General features: G+C 51.8%; 1 protein-coding gene across 1 annotated transcript in view; it reads left to right on the top strand.

Annotated features, from left to right (window-relative positions):
* PRKCA (protein kinase C alpha) overlaps positions 1-20,869 on the top strand; it is a 275,221-nt gene that overhangs the window by 1,560 nt on the left and 252,792 nt on the right. Inside the window, exon 2 of the mRNA XM_004617983.2 lies at positions 1,607-1,638. Coding sequence (XP_004618040.1) covers positions 1,607-1,638 — 32 coding nt within the window. The remainder of the gene's footprint in view (positions 1-1,606; positions 1,639-20,869) is intronic.

The raw sequence follows: 20,869 nt of genomic DNA, 5'->3' as shown, positions 1-20,869 counted from the left end.
GTGCGCCAACGTGGTGCCAATACGGTGCTTCGCTTCCCCCCCCACCCCCCCCGTCTCCCCCCAAACCGCCCTTGCGCCCTAAGGAGCAGGGCAGCCTGTGCGAATGCGGCCTCCCGGGCAGGCGGCGAGAGAAAGGCCTGAGCAGTGACGCTCCCAGGGCACCCGGGCGCAGGGGGAGGCCGCGTTTTTTAAGTGTGTATCTAGGTGCCATCAGGGGACAGACGGCTGCTTTTTGCAGGCGGCAGGTCCGCTCAGACCAGGGACCACCGACAGACACCGCCTGCAGGCTCGCGCCGCCTTTCCGCTCTCACTTGCCCTGAGGGCTTAGTCCCTGATGAACTGATGAGGTGGGGGGGGGGATGGACGGAGGTGGAAAATAGGGTCTGTGTCCTCTCTTCCATCGTCCCCGCCCCCCCCCCCCCAAGCTCTCTTCATTGTAAGGCGACGGCTCAGAAGTTCTAGGAACGCACCAGAATTCTCTAGGGATTTGTTGTTCTGGGGGGCGGGGGGGGGCGAGAGAGGGGATCTTTGAGGTTAATTTTTTTTTTCCAGTTTCATCTCATGGCTTTTCTTGGTGCTTTTTCTCTTTCCCTTTTTTGTTTTGCTTTTTGTTTTGCGCTGTGGACTTGTCGGTTTACTCCTTGGGGATCATTCCTGGGGGGCCTGGGGAACCATGTGGGGTGCCAGAGGTTGAACCCCGGTTAGTAGATGGCAGGCAAATGCCGCACTCCCTATATTCTCTCTCTGGCCTCTGGTTTTGGTCTTGTTTTTGGGGTGTTTTTTTTTGGCACGTAATACTTAAATCATGAAGCACTGATCTATAAAGGTACGTGCTGGGGTCCAAGTGTACAAAAAGACTTCTAGGGTGATGACTAAGTGATGAGAAGTGCTTTGTAAATTTTAAAACGCTGCGGAAAGCAAGACACTGTGACAAACGGCTGAGAACTTCATGCTGCTCGTTTTAGTGGGATCCCTATTTGCAATTTAATGTTCACTTCAGGGCCTTTCTCGGTTCCAAAAGAAAATTCCCTGAAGAATCATGGCCTCTGTATGTGCTTGAAAAGCTATTGGCGCTCAGTAAAATCCAGATTATCATCTCGGATGCAGGCAGTAGGGATTATACTCTGTAAAATATAGCTCCTTTAAGCCCAAATGTTCTATATGGTGCTGTTTGGTAATTTCAAGATATAATTAAACAAATTCAGAAGAAACAATAAAGCCACTTTTTAATTGCCTTCAGGGAGCATAGAGAATTATCACTTGGTCTTCAGGGACCAAATTAAGGTAGTTGGTATTTTTTTTTCGCCTACGGTTCTGTTGATTACTTGAATATTGCGCTCAACACCTTTTGAGCATATGGTCACATAACTGACTTGGTCCCTAATGATTGTAAAGTATTGGCAAGAATCTAATGGTTGTTGAGTGGGTTTGGAGGCCAGCTGGTTCCGTAGGACAGAGACCGCCATTGAGGTATTTGTTGTGATCAGTATTGGACTTCCTCTGTGAGCCAGTAACCCTGTAAAATGCTTTGTCACACAATGAGTTTGAAATGAAGTGTCTACCGTGAAGGAAAAATTAAACCCTTGTTTTCTGGTTTGTTTTTCAGGGGGTTTGGAAAACAAGGCTTCCAGTGCCAAGGTAAGCTGCCACTCTGGATCTCATTTTCCAGGCTAATATGAAATAACCACGCCAGACAGTGTTGCACTCTTTAATTGATTTAAAAAATAAAATTGACTGCATATGTGGCTATGTATATTTGCATGGAGGGCAGTAAATTTGGGCCTTAACCAAAAAAACTCCACGGCAATGCCCAGTAATCTGCAGATAGAGCTGCCTTTTACTCATTGAAGAAGAAGAAGAAGGAAAAAAAAAAACCTTCCTGTAATTTTTTGCCAAGAACATTCTTGTCAGAAACTGCTGTCTTTGTGTGGGTGTTTGGGGGAAAATGGGATCACTTCGTATTCCTGTGGCTTTTCCTCTTCGTTCCTGTTTTCGTTCATCTTCTTTACCTATGCTTTGGGTTGGACTCGCAGCACCTAATTTTAGGCCTTGCATCATTCTTGCAAATCTTGAATTTGCTGGCCACGTGTCAGCCAGCACCAGGTTTGCGGTGTGTTAACGGTCCCCACCTCTGCCGGGGTTGCCCGTTAGCTAAGATGTGACAACACCCGCTCTCCATTGCATCTGGATGGCAACTTAGTTTCTGTCCACTGACTCCAAGTTGCATTTCCAGCTTGGGGGACTGAGCTGACTTCCTAGGTGGTCTCTTCCGTTTGTTCAAACACTTGAAAGAACATTGGCTGGCCTGTGAAGGCAGCACAGATCCGGGAGCCTGCCCGCGGGTACTCCTGCTCACGGCCTGTATGAAGTTTACTTAGTTTTGGTGGCGCTTCCTGTCTGGGCCGGTGGGGGGGGAAATACATTCAACCTGGAAAATAGGGTCCTGTTGATGTTAGGACAGTGTGTATACTTTTCCCCTATTCTTCTGGTTTTGGGAACCACACCCTGTGGTGTTTCAGGGGTTAACCCTGGCTCTGCACTCAGGAACCGCTCAGGGGGCTCTATGGGATGTGAGGAATCAAACCCACGTCAGCCGTGTGCAAGGCGAGCGCCCTCCCCACTGTGCTGACAGTGTTTGTACTTCTCATCTGAATAGTGTCAGTGGGTGGTTTTTTTTTTTTCCACAGGTTTTGAAGATTTATGAATTGGTTTCTTAATACCTGCCAGAAAAATGTTCCTTAAATGGGTTTACCTGATCTGTTTCTTCACAGTGTGTTTGAGATTGTGTGTTGTTTTTTTTTCTTTTTTAAATATGCAAGTTTTATTTTATTTATTTTGGGGTCACACCCGGCGGTACTCAGGAGTTACTCCTAGCTCAGCACGCAGGACCTGTGTGTGCACAGGTGGGCCATATGGGATGATGTGGGTAGAACCCAGGTCGGCCGCATGCAAAGCTAACACCCTCCTCACTGTGGTATCACTCTGGACCGTGGAGATTCTTGTTGACTAAATCATTGGGTGGCCCCGGGAGGCCTTTGAAAAGGAGGGGCATTCTTTCAAAGTCTTGGGGTGAATGGCCATGGTCTTTGCTTCTCTCTGTTGCTAGGTAAGGGCTGAGTCAAGGTGTGAAGGATTTTCGGGGTGTTTAAAGGCGTAAACGTATGATTCGGGCCTAGTGTGATTCACATCTGCTGTTATTTTTGGAAATGTGTTTGGGAGGGGACCTTTGGAAACTAGCAAGAAAAATATTTACTACCGCTTCTAAATAATGCTGGTCTGGAGGAAATATTGGGTGTAAGTTACTTAAGCTCTCTGACTGCCGAGAGAGAATTTGGGAGGAGATTTGTTCCTTTCGGGACCTGATCAACACAGCAGCTTTCCTAGCAGGAAATGGAAGATTTAGGGGCATTCGAAGCCACCTTGAGGGGCCTACTTGGTTTTCCCCCCAAGACTGTGTCCAATTTTTATGGGATTACCAGAGGAACAGACTCACACAACACTCCCTTATTCTAAGTTATACAAGCAACGCTCATAAAAAAGGGTAAATACTGGAGCGATAGTATGGCCGGTGGGGCATTTACACAGGCCAGCCTGCTTTCAATCCCCAGCACCCCATTAGCTTCCCCGAGCGCCACCAAGAATGAACCCTGAGCACTTCCAGGTGTGCCCCCTCAAAAGATAAATAAATAAAAGAGGGGAAAAAAATAAACACCGCATAAATTTGAAATAATAATCCTTTCCCTTCCATCCTCACAGGTAACTTTTGTTTTCAAAAGATATTGAGGCTTCACTTATCAAAAGTAGCACGCGTTGAGGCCGGAGCGATAGCACGGCCTCTGTCTTGCCTGCAGCCGACCCGGGTTTGATTCCCAGCGTCTCATATGGTCCCCTGAGCACTGCCAGGAGGAATTCCTGAGTGCATGAGCCAGGAGTAACCCCTGTGCATTGTCGGGTGTGACCCCAACAAGCAAAACAAAACAAAATAAACAAAAAAGTAGCACACGTTTGTTTGGTTCCTAACATACTTTCTTGCATTCTCTTCTATTCGGGCTTAAAAGGCTCCAGAATGAAATCCAACAACCCTCACACGCTTACCTCTTATTGTTTTGGGAAGGTGCTCGGTGGTGGGATGGGTGTCTGAATATTATCTGTCCTGAACTATTGTGAACTACTTTTATGAAAATGAAATATATATAAAATTTTTTAAAAAGAGATGTCTAGGTTTTGTCCCATTCCAAGTGTTGAACACATACTCCTTCTCTTTTCTCATATCTAAGTAGGTTTCAATAAAAACAACAACAAACCCCTGTTGGCGTTGTATATCCTTCTGTAACTTTGTTCACTCAGCAGTCTCTGGCCGGGACCGGTCTCCCTTTTGCGGGTGCGCATGTGATAAGGCGAGCATTCCTCCGTTGGGTGCAGTTCTCCCTAATGCAAATCCCACCGCTGCTATTCCCCGGAAGGGAAGCCCTGGGAGAGGCTTTTTACAACCCTAGAAGAGTGTGTATCCATTTAAAATTGCAATGGGCTCAGCTAAGTGGCTCTCCATAAGGTCCCTGTTGAATTTTTTTCTTTAGTATGCTTTTGCACCCCTCCCCCCCACCCCACTGTCAGTGAATTGCCGTACTTTCACTAATATTTGACAGCTGGGATTTATGGACTGAACAAATAGCCCTGTGGCCAGGGATGCTGTGTTCCGTGTGCATTGGTGAAGAGTTAAACTTAGGCTTTTTCTGCGGGGGAAAAAAAAAACGGGGAGGGGGGTTGCTGGAGTGATAGCACAGCGGGTAGGGCATTTGCTTTGCACTTGGGCGACCTGGGTTTGATTCCCAGCATCCCATATGGTCCCCTGAGCACCACCAGGAGTAATTCCTGAGTGCAGAGCCTGGAGTAATCCCTGAGCATTTCCAGGTGTGACCCAAAAAGCAAAAAAAAAAAAAAAAAAAAAGCAAAAAATAAATAAGTTTCCCTACTGCAGTTTTTTTGTTTTGTTTTGAAGTGTCAGTAGTGCTCCTTCTCCCGTGGCATTGAAACTAGGGGGGTGGGTTGGAGTACATTCAGGTATAACGCAGGGGGCTGGGGGAATGCGTGGCAGCTGTAATGCAGTAGATAGTGAACATTGGAGAATCTCTGTTCTGCATCTGCACACCCTGACTCCTAGAAACCCCCTCCGGCCTCACCTTGCAGGCTCCGGGCGGTGCCTTGCTGTGTTCCGAGGCAGGGTCCTCTGTACTGGATCTAGAGTACACTGTCTGCACGGTTTCTGGCCATGGTGACTCCTAGGGGACCATTCCCCATGGCGACGAGTCGGGGGGGGGGGGGGGGCGCTAGCGGCTCGGATGCACACAGCTGTTGTCTCAAGGTTTCCTGTTTTGGCTCTCACCCCAGAACGAATCCTCGCAGCCCACCGTTGTTTGATAAGTTGAACATGGCTCAAGGTCTTCACAGTTGTTTTCCCACCTGGCTCTGTGTGGGCTCGTTCTCCGGCAGGGGAGTTAACTCCTTGTCCTCTGGGTTTCACAGAAGCCAACCACCCCACTCGCCGGGTGGAGTCCGGGCTCTTCTGTGGCTCGGTGGCCTCCCTGGCACAGGGCATCTCCCTTCCGTGGCCAGGGGGCGGTGGTGTGCACGCCCCCCCCCCCTGCAGTGCCAGGGTGGTGCCACTAAAGAATCAGCCTTCCCTTCGTGACTGAGATGGAAGGGCTCAAGAGACACGCTTCTGGTTGGTGCCACTGCGGAAGCATTCTTTCGCAGTTACTCCCTCTTTCCCTCCATCCCCAGGATAGAGAGACGGGGCCCCTGCCCTCTGGGTGCGCATGACAGCGTCCTTGCCTCTGGCAGCCTGGGTCTTCACCCCAAAAGCTGATCTCCTCTGAGGAGGTGACCCCAAGGTCCCCCCCGAAGGGACTGACTGCCTAGGATAGTAGCATCAGGCTGATGAGGCTGAAAGCAGGGAGGGCACTTGACTTGCACACGGCCCGCCCCAGCCCCTAATCAGGTCGCCCTGAGCCCCACCGGCCAGGAGTGGTCCTTGAGCGGAGCCTGGTGTCCCATCCCCACACCCCCGCCTTCCAAACAGGGCCAGCATCTAACCTCGGAGCATCAGCTCCGAGCGGCCTGGCACGGGGCGGCAGATTTCTGCATGGAGGGCGGATTTCTGCGTGGAATCTCTGTGCTTGGTGCCGGCATCCATCGTGGGGCCCTGGGGATCGTCAGGGAGGCGGCCCGTAGAACTGTCTCCCCGGCACCGCCTTCTGCATCCCTTCTCCGGGTCCTTGTTCAGCGCCCCCGCTCATGTTCATGTGTGCTCGCTCAAGTTCACACGCGTCGTCCCCCGGCCCTGGGCTTCAAGGCCTCGGAGAGCTGGCGTTTGAGGAAGGGGACGGACGCTGCGAGGCTCCGAGGAATTCCGGAGAAGTAGGCCAGTTTGGGAGAGGGCGACCTTTCGAAGGCAGGGGATGGGATTGGCAGCCGGCCAGCGGAGGCAGCTCGGCACGCTGGCCGCCCGGAGCACAGCATCCGTCTCTTCTCCCCACCCCTCCCGCCCCCCAGGGACGGGCTTCCGTGGGGGGGATGGGGGGTCGGACTGATGGTGGAGTCTTCTCAGCGCCGCTGCCAGGCTTCAGAACGGCGCGGCATCCCGACACCCCATTTCTCAGCGGGCACCCTGCCCCCACACGCTGAGACGCGACGTCCACTCTGGATGAACTTCTGAAGTGCCCCGCCTCGTTCCCAACAGGCAGGCTCTGGGAAGAACGCGCTCTCCATCAGAGAGGGCAGCCCTGAGGTCAGATCGCAGCCTGGGGCCCCGAGCGCCCGCTCTGCTGCGGTGTCTCTTGCCTGGCACGAAGCCACCCCGGGGTTCAACCCCCGGCACTGCATAGAATCCCTCCCCAAAACTGCTGGGAGTGACCCCTGAGTGCGGAGGCAGGAGTAATAAGTCTAGAGCACCGCTGGGTAAACCCCAACACACACAGACACACACAGACACACACACACACACACACGCACACACACACAGTCTTTTTTTTTTTCTTTTTGGGTCACATCCAGCGATGCACAGGGATTACTCCTGGAATTACTCTATACTCAGGAATTACTCCTGGCAGTGCTCGGGGGACCCTAGGGGATGCTGGGACTCGAACCCAGGTCGGCCGCGTGCAAGGCAAATGCCCTCCCCGCTGTGCTATCACTCTGACCCCCACTCATCTCAGTCTTAGGCTGTCTCCAGGCCCGTCAGCATTAGCCGAGGCACGTGGAGCAATGCGGCGGAGGCGGGGGCTGGCCTGGTGCTTCCCCCGCCGCTCACGGGAGCAGAGGGAGGCGGGTTTGGGAGCACGGGTGCGGGCTGTTCTCCGCGGCGCCCTCTGTTCCTGACTGAGTCGCGCTCAGAGCTGCCTCTTGGCACAAGAAAAGGACACGTGTGGGCACGTGCTGGGGATACAGCTGGGCCCCGGATGCTTAGTCCTCCTTGGAGGCCGTTTTTGCGGAAGCTGAACCATCTCTGCACTTGGCGGGGGGCGGGGGGGGGAAGTGCACCCTGCGGGGCTCGGGGAGCCGTGTGGGTTGCTAGGGTGGAACCCGGGCCAGCCGTGTGCAAGGCTAATGCCCTCCCAGCTGTACTATTGCTTTGGCCCCTGCAATTGTGTGTGTGTGTGTGTGTGTGTGTGTGTGTGTGTGTGTGTGAATTGTGCTGGACCGTGAGCTTCGAATCCGGTTGCCTGTCACATCTCTGTTCTTTGCAGCTGACCCTGCACCCTGGGAGACTATGCCAGATGGGGGTGGGGGATTCAGGTGCAGGGTTTTCCCTCTCCCAAGGTCCCCACCAGCCGCAGGTGCGTGGATCTGCGAGGGGGGGGGGCCCGCTGTGAATGACACTCGGATTGTGGGTGAGGGTGAGGGCGGGTGCCCCCTGCCTGGCATTTCCCAGCCGTGTCAGTCCCCAAGCTTCCCTCAGAACAAAGTCTGGCAGGTGGGCAGAGGGTCCTGTCTTGCCCCCTGGCCTCGCTCCCTCAGACCCCTGCCATGGTCCTCCCCCCCTCTCCCCCTCCAACCATTGGGGATGAGTCGGAGATACCACAAAAACTGGGCTGTAGCCATAGCACAGCGGGTAGGGCGTTTGCCTTGCACACGGCCGACCCGGGTTCGATTCCTCCGCCCCTCTCGGAGAGCCCGGCAAGCTACTGAGAGTATCCTGCCTGCACGGCAGAGCCTGGCAAGCTACCCGTGGCGTATTGGATATGCAAAAAACAATATCAAGTCTCACCATGGGAGACGTGACTGGTGCCCGCTCGAGCAAATCGATGGACATCAGGATGACAGAGCTACCCGGAAAGTATCCACCGCTCTTCTCCCCTGCCCAGGGGATGCCCCTCCTCGCGGCGTCCTCGCATGGAGCTCTTGCTCTGCCAGCACATGCCAAGTGCCCTCCTCCCTAGGACCCACGCTCCGTCCCCCGCCCGCGTGGTAGTGTCGGGTGCGAGGGTGAGGATGGCCTTGAGCGTCTCCGGGATGAAAAGCCCCACTGGGAATATCCCACTCGAGGACTGCGGGGGGCTGAGGCGAAGGTCTTGGCTATCCGACCCCCTCACCAGAGGGACGCCTGACTTCTGCCAACTAAAATGCTTAAACTTCCCGGGGTAGATTTTGTGTGGATGAGAGTAGACCATCAGGTGGCTTACGAGAACGTTTTATTGGGGCTGGAGCGATAGCACAGCGGGTGGGGCATTTGCCTGGCACACGGCTGACCTGGGTTCAATTCCCAGCATCCCATAGGGTTCCCTGAGCATCACCAGGAGTAATTCCTGAGTGCAGAGCCAGGGGTAACCCCTGTGCAATGCCGGGTATGACCCAAAAGAGCAAAATATAAAAAAAAAAGTTTTATTGTCTCCTGGGGTACAAAAAAAAAAGTTTTATTGTCTCCTGGGGTACATTTGGCAACTGAGAGTTGTCCTTGTGCTGGCTTTTGCCTAACACGGAGTTGGGCCTGCCTCATCCTGGGAGTCGGCGCCGAACACAGACATACTCCTCCGTGGGGTTGTTAGTATCAGTTGCCACGGGGACGGCACGGTATTTCGGTGAACAATGTTTGTGACACACTGTCCCGTAATGTCAGAATGAAGGGATATATTTTAGGTAAGTGAGCAATCTGAGTTTTTTTGTGACCCTGTAATTACCGCCTGCAGTGAATTGCAAAGCAGAGATGACAGTGAGCTAGGCGGAGATTTGGAGGCACATACAATCTCGTAGATTTGTGCGGCTCCAGGGATGCGCGCCCGAGTGCCTTGTGGAACCGCTAGCAGAGAAGCGGTTTCTCTGCAGTACCAGGGATTAGTTCTCGGCAATCATCCTGAGACTTGAGCTGTTTTAAAAGAAGTCCCGAGTGGAGATATTTGGGACATTCGCATAGAGGAGATGAATAGATGTACCGGAGAAACGATAGGAAAAGGTTGTATGAAGTTAAACCCGGGGCTTGAGAGATTGGGCAGGGATTAAGGTACACGGGGGTGAAGGCACTCGCCTTCCATCTGCTGATCCTGGTTCTGTCTGTGGCACCACACGTGTCCCCTGAGCATGGCCAGGAGTGTTCCCTGAGCAGTCTGAAGTAAGCCCCGGCCCCTGCCGGGTGTAGCCCCAAGCCAAAGGTGATTTCCTGTAAATTCACTGTATCACTGTCATCACGGTCATCCCGTTGCTTATCAATTTGCTCGAGCGGGCACCAGTAACGTCTCCACTGTGAGACTTGTTGTGACTGTTTTTGGCATATTGAATACACTACGGTTAGCTTGCCAGGCTCTGCCGTGTGGGCAAGATATTCTCGGTAGCTTGCCGGGCTCTCCGAAAGGGACGGAGGAATCAAAGCTTTTATGGTTAAATATTAGCACATATTCATCCTGCACCTTGATATGGCAAATGAGGAAACCAAACCTACATATTTATTGGTCAACAATAAATTGACATTCTGTTTTTATGTCACATTGTATGTTTTTTTTTAATATTTCAAGTGCCCTGCATTTTACAAATAATGAAAGAGGAAATAGTGATGATAAAGTGAGGAAGATTAGAAATATAGTAGGTTACCTAAAAAAAACATTCTGCTTCCACACTTTCTGGAGTATAAATGTATCTCTGGATGAATCGCTAATGAAATTCAGAGGTCGATTGAATCGCATTCAATCTGTTGCTTCCAGCAGAGCGTGTTTTGGCATAAAATTTGATTTGTGACTCTACAGCTGGTGATTGTACGTCCCTCAAAATCTACGTTGGCCTGCGTATAAAGTGACCCACTTCTGAGAGCCTGATTCTGGAGGTGGCGCAGACTCTGCATGGCTAATTGGCATCTTTCGCCATAGCAATGATACAAATGCCATCAGAACTGTTCGAAAAATCAGGCAGAAGAAAACTTGGGGCCTTCTCCGAGTCGTGATGGGCAACGTTCCCCCACACCCCCAGTCTCTCTGAAGCCCAGGCAACCATGCCCATGTCCCACTGCCACCACCTGTAAGCTCACCTACTGGCCTTGTTCCAGAGACTCATAAATAAATCTCGAAAGAGATCAACTAGCCGGAAAAATTTCTCGGGTACCCAGTCTTGGCTGAGATCTCTTGGGTGATCTCCGGAGGAGGGGCAGGGCATGCCAGTTCCCCCCTCCCAAGGCCCCGACTGCTGTTCCCACACCCCAAAGAGGCATACTGCCATGCCTCTGGCTAGACTGCCAAGTTAAATATTCTCAATTTTTCTGGACAACTCCATACTCTACAGACATCCCAGGAGCACATCAGATTGGATGGGAACGTAACCTAGAAACCCACCAATCTCGACTGACAAAAGCATTAATGCAGCGGGCTCAAGTAGCAACAATAGCTTAGTAAACCCTATAAGGACTAACTGTCCCCATGGTGAGATGCAACAATTTTCAGATTTTCTTCACAAAGTATTTAAAAAAAAATCATGATCCATTTAGTGGCAGCAAGCAATATAAAATAAGTTATTGTGGGTCTGCTGGGGGGCAGGTTTGAGGGGTGGTTGGGGAAATAGAGACAATGGTGAAGGGAAGGTGATGATGGGGGTGGGATTGGTGTTGGAATGCTGAATGGACAGGTCATCATGAACAACTTGGTAAACCACGCTGTTTAAAGTGAAGTGGAAGACAATTAAAAAAAATTTTTTTAAATCAGGCAGACTATGCCAAAGGTATTTGCTCCACTGACATTTAAAAAAAAAAAAAAGTGAAAACCTTATCCTGTTGCGGTTTATTTGCATTGAGTTGGAAAGATACAGACATTCATGTCCTTAGCATGAAACGTTTCCAATGCTGACTTGATAGCTACAGGCAAAAGGAGGAAAAAGGAAGGCGGTGAAATGGAACAAATTATTAGAGCCATCATGTATGCTTGAGTGTAATAAAGGTACGGGAGGCTTTGATAAACCAGATCAAGTACAAACGTAGTTTTCTTTCCTGAGAAAATATATAGAGGATTTGGGGGAAATCATTTTTTGATCTGCTAGGCATGGCCTTTTGTGATGCACACTTTTGAATTCTAAAATCACCTGCATCACTCAGACGGGCATTGTTTCCTGTTTAGCTGTTGCTGAAGAATTACTGGAGCATCTGTGATCGCTGAGATGTCCTAGAGCAGCCGGTGTGCATGCAGGACAATATGGGCACAACTTCCTGAGAGTACTGTCCACTGAGTCCAAACGACTAAGGTCCCATGTTACACATCAGGAACAAGACTGCCTGGCAGTGTACACAATGCCAAGTGAAACTGTGTTTACCTATTTGCTTTAAAAGTACCACACTCTCTAAAATTATTAGCAGTGTTTTGTTACACCCTGACATTTTCTTTTTGTGTTTTTTGTTTGGGTGTTTGTGTTTTGGTAACACGATGAAGTCCTGGCAACACTTCATATTTCTTAGATTTTTTTTTCAATACTTTTTATTTCACTATTTTTAGAAACTTTTTTTTTTTCTCTTTTGCTTTTGGGCCACACCCAGCAATGCTCAGGGCTTACTCCTGGCTCTGCATTCGGGAAATACTCCTGACAGGGCTACTCCAAATGGGATTCCTGGAGTTGAACTTGGGTCGGTAGCTTACAAGACAAGCGCCCTACCTGCTGTGCTATCATTATTCATTGAATAATGTCATTGAAACACCTTCAAACAAAAATTTTTGACAGATATGGGAAGAAGTGGTCAGAGCTTCTCTGAAACTCACCTAAGCAGTGCTCAGAGCTTCTGGCTCTGCTCAGGAATTATTCCTGGTGGTGCTCAGGGCACTGATCATATGTGGTACCAAGGGTCGAACCGAGGTTGGCCTCATGCAAAGCAAACACCTAACTCCTATACTATACTACCCAGCCCCCCCCCACCCCCAAGAAATGTATTCCTCCATTAAATTTTCTATTTTTACATCCCGAGGACATAATCTTTTTCAAGACAGTCCCCCAAAGTTTTAGGAGAAAGTTCCTTCTGAAGCTAAGCACTTAAAATAGAGCTGGGAATTCTAATTTGTATCTATAACAAGTTATTATGTAAGGATAAACCTCATTAGTACAACAGGAATCAACCACTTACTGTGCCTGCTTTCTATCTTTAGTCAAGTATCCGGGCATCAGAAATGAAAATTATCACCACAAAGAAATCCAGCTCTCCTGGGCCGGCGGGGCAGGAGGCAGAGGGGGACCCTGGGGAGAGGGGGACCGGGAAAACGCAGCCCCCCGGTATCTGAATTTGGGACAGTCACGTCAGTGTCATAGACGGCTCCGCCCTGTGCCCGCTGGGTGCTGTGAAGGCGTCTATCTCCTGGATTCTGACGGTCTTTAAACGTCTGGTGTCTTGAAGGGGTTCTGTGCCCTTGTGGAAGGAGGAGCAGGTGGGAGTGCAGAGAGCTGCACGGGTCCTGTGTCTGCCCCAGGGATGGGAAGGGCTTCTCGGCACTAGGCTAGCCGGCAGTGCTCCTGCAACGGCGCCTGCCCTGGGCTCGATTTCCAATCAAGGTGCTGAGAGACTCGGCGGGTTAGCGGGCAGGGTGCAGGCAGTCCGATGGGAGTCTCAGCTCTGCAGAGAACACTTTGCCCGGCCCCAGGGCAGCTTTCCTGGCACTTCACGAGGCCTGGAATTCTGTTAGGAAAGAATGATGCCGGGAAACACGGAGATGTTTCTCGGTGACAGAGAATTAAGGCTTTCACTGTCCCTTCAGGGGTCAGAGTTTCCATGACAAACCCTTGATTTGGGGTTTTGTTTTTCTACCAAACTCTGAAACCTGCTGTTAACAAAGGTCCAGCCCCAGAGACGTTGAGCTGCACCCTCTAGCTCCCAGCCCCCACGGGGGCTCTGGGCGCTTGAATCCGGCTGAAACTTCTCCAGCTATCTGACTGTGCTTGCTTTGGTTGGTTGTATGTTCTTGCCACACCCCGCAGTGCTCGGGGATCGCTCCTGGCGGGGCTCGAGGAACCCCGACAGGGGTTTGGGGTCTGACCTGGGCTGCCCACGTGTGAGGCAGGTGCTCTGCCCATTGTACTGTGGCTCCTGCTTCAACTCTGGCGAGTTTAGAAAAGACGCCAGGGACCCAGAAGCGGGCCCCATGCTCAGGCCCCGTCTGCCTGGTCCCCGGGAGGTGCCGAGTGGGGTCGGCAGCTCCGTGCTACACATGCACCTTCAGGGGCGGGAGATGGTGCCACTCGGCACGTGGCACCCGTCCAACTCTCCCTCGTTACGTGCTGGGCTGGATGCAGCCAGGCAGCCTGGGGGGCCGGGGGGAGCGTGAGGCCAGCCCAGGGGTGGCTGCTGTCATGGAGCCCGAAAAAGAGCATCCTTGGTCCCCGAGCTCATGGGGAAGCAGCTTGAGGCTGGGGCTCGGGCGTCGGCTGCAGGGACTTTGAGAAGACTTGGCTCTTCCCCTGGAGCGAAGATGAACAGGAGCGGAAGGTCCGAGCTCAGAGGGCCTCACTGAGGCGGTGGGCGCAGAGCGAGGCTGGTGGCGGGCGGGGGTGTCACCACCTGCTGGGGCTGTGCGAGTGCCCCACCCAAGCCAGGAAAGAGGCGACGAACGCGGGTGATGGACGCCTGCCCATCCCGTTTTCCCCCCTGCCAATGAGATCATTCCTTCCTTCTCCAGCCTTTTGGTTTGTTTCTTGGCTCCTTTTCTGGAAAAAAAAGTGGCAACTCCGGGAGATGAAAAGCATTACAGTCCTCGCGTGAAAGACGCGCTGTGGTGAAGCTCGGAAAAGAAATCACTTCAAGTGTGCCGCCCGAGACGGCCCCGGGCCCCTCTGCAGCAGCAAAGCCGGGGCGGGGGGCAGTGGCGTGCTCAGACGCGGCCAGGGAAACAGTGAGACACGGGGCCACAGGGCCGCATCTGAAGTCAGGGGCAGAGGGACGAGAGGACAGGCGAGGGGAGGCACAGGCTCGAGCACACACGCTCCCAGCCTCATCCTGAGGGGCCTGCCACTTCCCGTATGGCCTGAGTAGCCGCCAGGCACCCCTGGTCTGAACGAGAGCCCATCCCTGGTTGGGGCCGAGCATGGAACTCTGATTTCCCCACTTTTCCCCCCCTCCCCCCCCAAATACTTTTGTCTCCCTGCTTTTTGGGTTATACCCGGCGAGGCACAGGGCTAAATCCTGGCTCATGCACTCAGAAATGACTCCTGGCGGGACTCCGGGGACCACATGGGATTCTGGGAATCGAACTCGGGTCGGCTGCGTGCAAGGCAAATGCCCTACCTACCTGCTGTGCTATTGCTCCAGCCCCCCAAAATACTTTTTTTTATTGTTCGTTTGTTCTTTGGGAGGGACACACCGGTTCCAGCTCAGAGTTTGCTCCTGGCCCTATACTTGGGGGTCACTTCTTACCGGGTTGCGGTGGGGAACCATGGGGGGTGCTGGGGATTGAACCCACGCGTTGGCCACCTGCCAGGCAGGGGCTCTGCCCACTGTACCGATCACAGGGCCAGTCCTGGCATTTTGTTCTGAAACCTGCAGCAGTTCCTCCTTTCGAGCACACCTGCCCAAGGTTAGCCCCCGGAGGAGGAATTAAGACCCTGAACGATGTCATGCCCGAGGCTGGCTTAGATCCCCGGCACCACATGGGCCCCCCCGGGCACAGTGCCCGTCCTGAGCGCAGCCAGGTGTGACCCAGCCACCGAAAGGTCTCGAAGGAGCCAGAGGGAAAGGGTACGGATTAAAGAGGTACCCCCAAGGGCTTCGACCTGTGACCATGTGTTTGGGGGTTCTGCTGGGCTAAGCTGATTTGGACACGGGGCCTTTGGGAGGGGGTCCGGGACGGAGGAGGGGAGCTTGCCCAGGGTCACTCAGACTCCATCAGTGTCCTCTGCTGACTCTCGGGCTACGCCGGTGGGCCACTTCGAGGGGCTTCCCAGGGTGGGTCTCTGGGAACTGGGTGTGGCCTGAATTGAATGCCAGGCTCCGGTGTGCAGCCTGGCCTTTCTGAGCCGGTGATACAGGAAGGAGGTGGCCCTTTCCTGGAGTTTGCCTCAGTGTTTCTAAAGAAGTTCAACCTTATCAGCTTGTAAATGCTTTTCTCTCATTCAAATTTCCAGGGAAGTGGTGTAAAAGGTGTTGCTGTTGTTTGCCCTTCCCTGCAGGCCCTTGTGTGTGACCTGATCTCAATGTGAGCTGGGTTGATAAGTCACTCCCAGAAGATTCCTTTGCTTTTGTTTCTTTTTCTTTTCCCTTGTTTCGGCCACACCCAGTGTTGCTCAGGGCTTACGCCTGGCTCTGCACTCAGGAATCCCTTCTGGTGGTGCCAGGGATTGAACCTAGGTCAGCTGTGTGCAAGGCAGGCACCCTCCCCCGATGTACTATCTCTGACCCCCCCACTTCTAGAAGATTCTCACGGAGCAGCTAGAGGCTGACTCAAATGAAGCAGAGCTACTTCCTCACATTTTAAGTGAGTTGATCACCCAAAGTTGCGGATGGGCGTGGAAGGTCTTAATAGGTAGATGATGAAATGTACCGTGAGTCACTTGCCTCATTTGGAAACCTCCTTTTGAGTAAATCTGATGTTTTCGCATGCTGAGCTTGTCTGATCACCAAAGTGATTTTTGTCACTTGAGCTTCACAGTACTTTCTTCGATCTTGGGTGACTCATTAACATGGAAGAGTCTTTTCATTTCATCCTGTTTCTCAGTACCACATGTGACTTTGAAAATCAAAGTGAGCAGACACTTTACACCTTAGAAGCATGTAGGACTGATTTTTTTTTTAAAAAAAAATCCTGAAATTCAGGTTTTAGGGCTATGGGCTTAGAGATGTATCATCTTCAGTTCACCCCCTGCGCCCCCCCCCTCCCCGACCCGTTATTTTGCCTAATGACAGCTTGGAGCACACCAGCATGGCCTGAGCTGAGACTGCTCACTCCCCGTGCCCGAGTCCCATGTGAGAAAGGGCAGGGGCTGGAAGAGGTGGTGCTCTGTGTGCTTGCTCTCTGCCCCGGAGCTGGGGAAACACACACACACACACACACACACACACCCCTCCCCTCCCCTCCCCTCCCCTCCCCTCCCCCTTTTATTAACCTGTAGGACGAGGGGAGAGAGAAATAGTTTCTGGATTCACTGACAGCTGAGACTGAAACTAAAACCAATGCAGTTAGTGTGACATGGATTAAATCCGGTGCTCTGTGTGACCTTTGCAATGGGGGGTTGGGAGGGGGATGGCTTTTTGGCACACTGCAAGGAAATTTTCAGGCCCTGACATGGGTCGCTGGACCACAGGTTAGGGAAACGGGGGTCTAAAGCAAGGAGAGGCTGAAGCATGCAGGCTGAGGGGGAGGGTCCTGGAGGTCAAGGAATAGCTCCACTGTCTCCGCTTATGGAAACTTCAGTGACTGGGAGCTGTGGGAAGCACATTTCTCCTGATTTACTGCAAATCTAAAGCCCAAACTCGGCACCAAGGATTCACAAGGCCACTTTGCTGGCGTACACATAAGATGCTTTCAGCCGACGGCTCGGGGCCATGCCACGAGATCTCACATTTTATTTCCCGGTTCTGAAGTAGCATCCTTGTTGGCTCTCATTTGCATTTCTCTCGTGTTCCTTTTTAATCCCAAGCTAGATGACCTCCAACGGGCTGAGGCAGTCTACCTTTTTAGCACTAAGAAGCAGAGAATCCGTTCATGGTAGATGGAGAAAACTCCAGTCACTAGCACCCGAGAGCTCTTGTTTCATTCCTAGAAGATTTAATTTAATTTTGTTTACGTTCCTGATTTATGGGGAAGGAAAAAAATCCAACAACCCTATTTCTTCTTTTTTTTTTTTTTTTTTTTTTTTTTTTTTTTTACTTTTTGGGTCGCACCCGGCGATGCACAAGGGTTATTCCTGGCTCTTCACTCAGAAATTACTCCTGGCGGTGCTTGGGGGACCATATGGGATGCTGGGAATCAAACCCGGGTTGGCCGTGTGCAAGGCAAATGCCCTACCCGCTGTGTTGTCGCTCCAGCCCCAACCCTATTTCTTTAAAGAGAGGTTAATCTATGCACTTAAATTTGCCTTTTGGCCACATCCAGCTGTTTTCGGGGCTTACTCCTGGCTCTGTGCTCAGGGATCACGCCTGACTCCGTGTGGTGCCAGGGATCAAACCTGGGTGGGGCACATGTGCGTCAAGCGCCCTGCCCACCGTCCTCTCTCTCCCCAGCCTGCCCCTGACCTTTCTTGATCTCCTCAGTCAATTTTGTGGTCAGAAAGAGCCAGAAAGGACCTGGAGGCCGGGGCTGAGGATCCAGCTGTGTATTACAGGGGTGCTAGTAAGCCCGTCTGCAAGAGTGGTGGCCTGGAGGTCCAGCCCCTGGCCCCCGGGGCACCTGTCTGCTGCCTTCTTGGTCACTCGGACCCTCTGCACGTGGCTGTTGGCAGTAGTCTTGAATCTCAAGTGCCAGTGTGTGTCCGTCCGTGAGTCTCTGGGGGACTCTGCAGACCAATCCTGGCACCAGAGTGCTGGCGTTTTCCTTTTAGAGAGGAACGCCTCTATAAAGCCTAGGTTGCCATGGAGAGCAGGGTCTGTCAGTCTCTCAGGACTGAGCTGACCAACTTGATCATCCTGTAGAAAGCGCGTGTCTAGTGCACGAGACCCGGGTTCCATCGTTGCGCCACCGAAACAGGAAACTCAACAAAGCGCGTTGAGAGTGCTGTAAGACTGTTGATGAAAAGTCACACGGAAGGGGCCCGAGAGATAGCCAGGGCTCTCTTAAGGCACTTCCTTGCCTTGCACGTGGTCAGCCCTGATTCGATCCCTGGCACCACCTGGAGTGACCTCTGAGCCTCAAAGTTGGAAAGGCCAATCTGGGTTTCTCCAAATTACTGTTTTCCAGAGTTGTATATGATGGGAATGGAGTATCTTATCACCGGCGCTGTCTAGTGTGTTAACCATTATCAAGCTCTTGGCTTGTGCAGCTGTCTTACAGTTTACAACGAAAGGCCAGGACCAGAGAGAGTGGAGGGGTTTTGGTGTTTGCCAATGTCTGTGACTGACTCCAGTTTGATCCCCGGCAACACATATATGGTGTCCAGAGCATTGATAGGTGTAAGCCTTGAGTGTAGCCAACCAGGTGTGGCCTCAACACTCCCCCCACCCCTCCCCAGCACACTAAGGGCTAGAGATGTCACTCAGTGGTGGGGCCCTTGCCGTGCATAGGTGAGAGCCTGGATTCGGCACTCACCAGTGCAACTAGAGTTAAATGACCTTATGATGTCTATGGGATGTCCAGTGACCATGTGATGTCTTCCATATTGGGGAGGTCAGCATCAGAATCTCCTTGGGGAGTTAAATCATACCTTATCTGGGGCCGGAGCGATAGCATAGCGTGTAGGGCGTTTGCCTTGCACACAGCCGACCTGGGTTCAATCCCCCGCATCCCATATGGTCCCCCAAGCACCGCCAGGAGTAATTCCTGAGTGCAAAGCCAGGAGTAATCCCTGTGCATTGCTGGGTGTGACCTAAAAAGCAAAAAAAAAAAAAAAAAAAAGCAAAAAGAAAATCGTACCTTATCTTTCATAATAAAATAAGACATGCATAAAATCTCACAAATCCTGTATGACTTAATGAGTCGTCACGAAGCCGACATTTCTGAAACCGCGGATGGAGTAGTAGAACGTGGCTAGTTTTGTTTGCTTGCCCCTTTCCCCCAGACTGACCACGGATGTCACTTTCAGATCTCCCACTTGTGTTTTAAAGTCTTCTCATCCAACTGGTGATAAAACATTGGACATTTTGTTTTATGTTGCACACATAAAAATAATCGGGAAAAGGAGCCAGTGAGGGAGGACAGCCGGTTCGGCACTTGCGTTGCGCGAGGCTGACCCTGGGTCCAATCCCTAGCACCTCATCTGGTCCCCTGAGCCCTGCCAGGAATGATCCCTGAGCACAGCGCCAGGAGTAAATAAGCCCTGAGCACTGCCAGATATGGTCCCCAAACCGAAACTGGAAATGGGGTGGGAGATTGAGCTCCATGGCCCCGAGTCTGATCTAGCACTTGCCCCCCCCTCCACTCACACCCTCCCCGCACCCCCTGCGCCAATGTTCCCAAGCCTCCTGTCCCTGTTTATCTTGGGAAGCATCTGGTTTGAGGTCCTATAGCATCCTCGGGATCAGGAATTTGCTGATTGTACATTCATAGTACACAGCATAGCACGTTGCTCTCTATTCCTTGCAAATTAACAGCTGGATCCGAAAGCATGATTGGATTTAGATTTAGATTCAGTCTGGGGCCTGTTTTTTTTTTTTTTTTTAAAGCTGTCTTTATTACTTCACATGCCTGTCCTATCTATTGCCTTGGAAAGAACATTGGTGGAATGTTTTTCTGTGAAACCAAGTCTTCAACATGGAGAACAGCCAACCCAAGTAAATGAACTGATGCTCGTGGCAGTATCGCGTGAAACCTGAAAACACTCGCTGTGTGTGAGTGTGGAGGAGCATCTTGTCACGTCTTCCTACGTAGATGGGTTTCCTTGGACCTCCACATCAAGTTCCTGTGTGTGTGTGTGTGTGTGTGTGTGTGTTTAATCAAATACTTTTCTGAGTAATAAGAGCGTGTGTAGATAGGGTGTTGGTGGTGGGAAGAATGGAATTATTCCAGAGCTATTGATTTGTGCATCCCCCACTCCAGGCAGCTTTCTGCTAGTCTTAATTTCCAACACAAGATCAAAATTGGACTTCTGAGTTATTTTGGTATAAGAACATCTTTGTGTGTGTGTTGGGGGGAGTGTAGATTCTCAACTGGTGAGGGGTGAATTCGGGCCTGTTTCTGTTTGAAGGAACAGGTGACCCGTGCTTGAATCTGCTCCACACATAGCTATACCAGCCATGGGTGGGCTGGGCTGGGGTGGGGATCAGGAGGTGAGCACGTCCCAGATGTGCTGGGGGTCTCCAGGTCAGTCAGGCCATTCCTGGTGACCCTTGACCTGGCATGTGCACCTTGAAAGTTTGGTACTTGAGCCTGGCTTATCTGGGGGCCACACGTAGTGGTGCTCAGACATTACTCCTGGTGTGATGCTCAGGGGATCACACAGGGTGCCAGGGATTGAACCCCGGGTCGGGCGTGTGCAAGGCAGATGGTCTACCCACTGTCCTTCCCTTCGGCCCCAAGAAGGAGTTTTTATGAAGCAGAGGGTCTGCTCGTTTTTATGAATTTGACGTATGATAGGACAAGTGTGACTCGGAGCCCTAAGGGTGCTTTCATAAGGAAACATGCCAGTAGGTCTAAGTGGAAGCATTCCACACGCTCAAGACCTCCCAGCGTGATCCGTGAGTCCACGCACCCTAGGTTGGAAGTTGGTCATCTTGATTCAGATCCAATAGAATCCTTGTCCTTTGCTTCCTCCGGGGGGTGTGTGTTGGGGGTGGGGGGGTGCT

Source organism: Sorex araneus, chromosome 3 (assembly GCF_027595985.1).
Source record: "Sorex araneus isolate mSorAra2 chromosome 3, mSorAra2.pri, whole genome shotgun sequence".
Classification (NCBI taxonomy): domain Eukaryota; kingdom Metazoa; phylum Chordata; class Mammalia; order Eulipotyphla; family Soricidae; genus Sorex; species Sorex araneus.
This window is presented reverse-complemented; position numbering and strand designations above follow the sequence as displayed.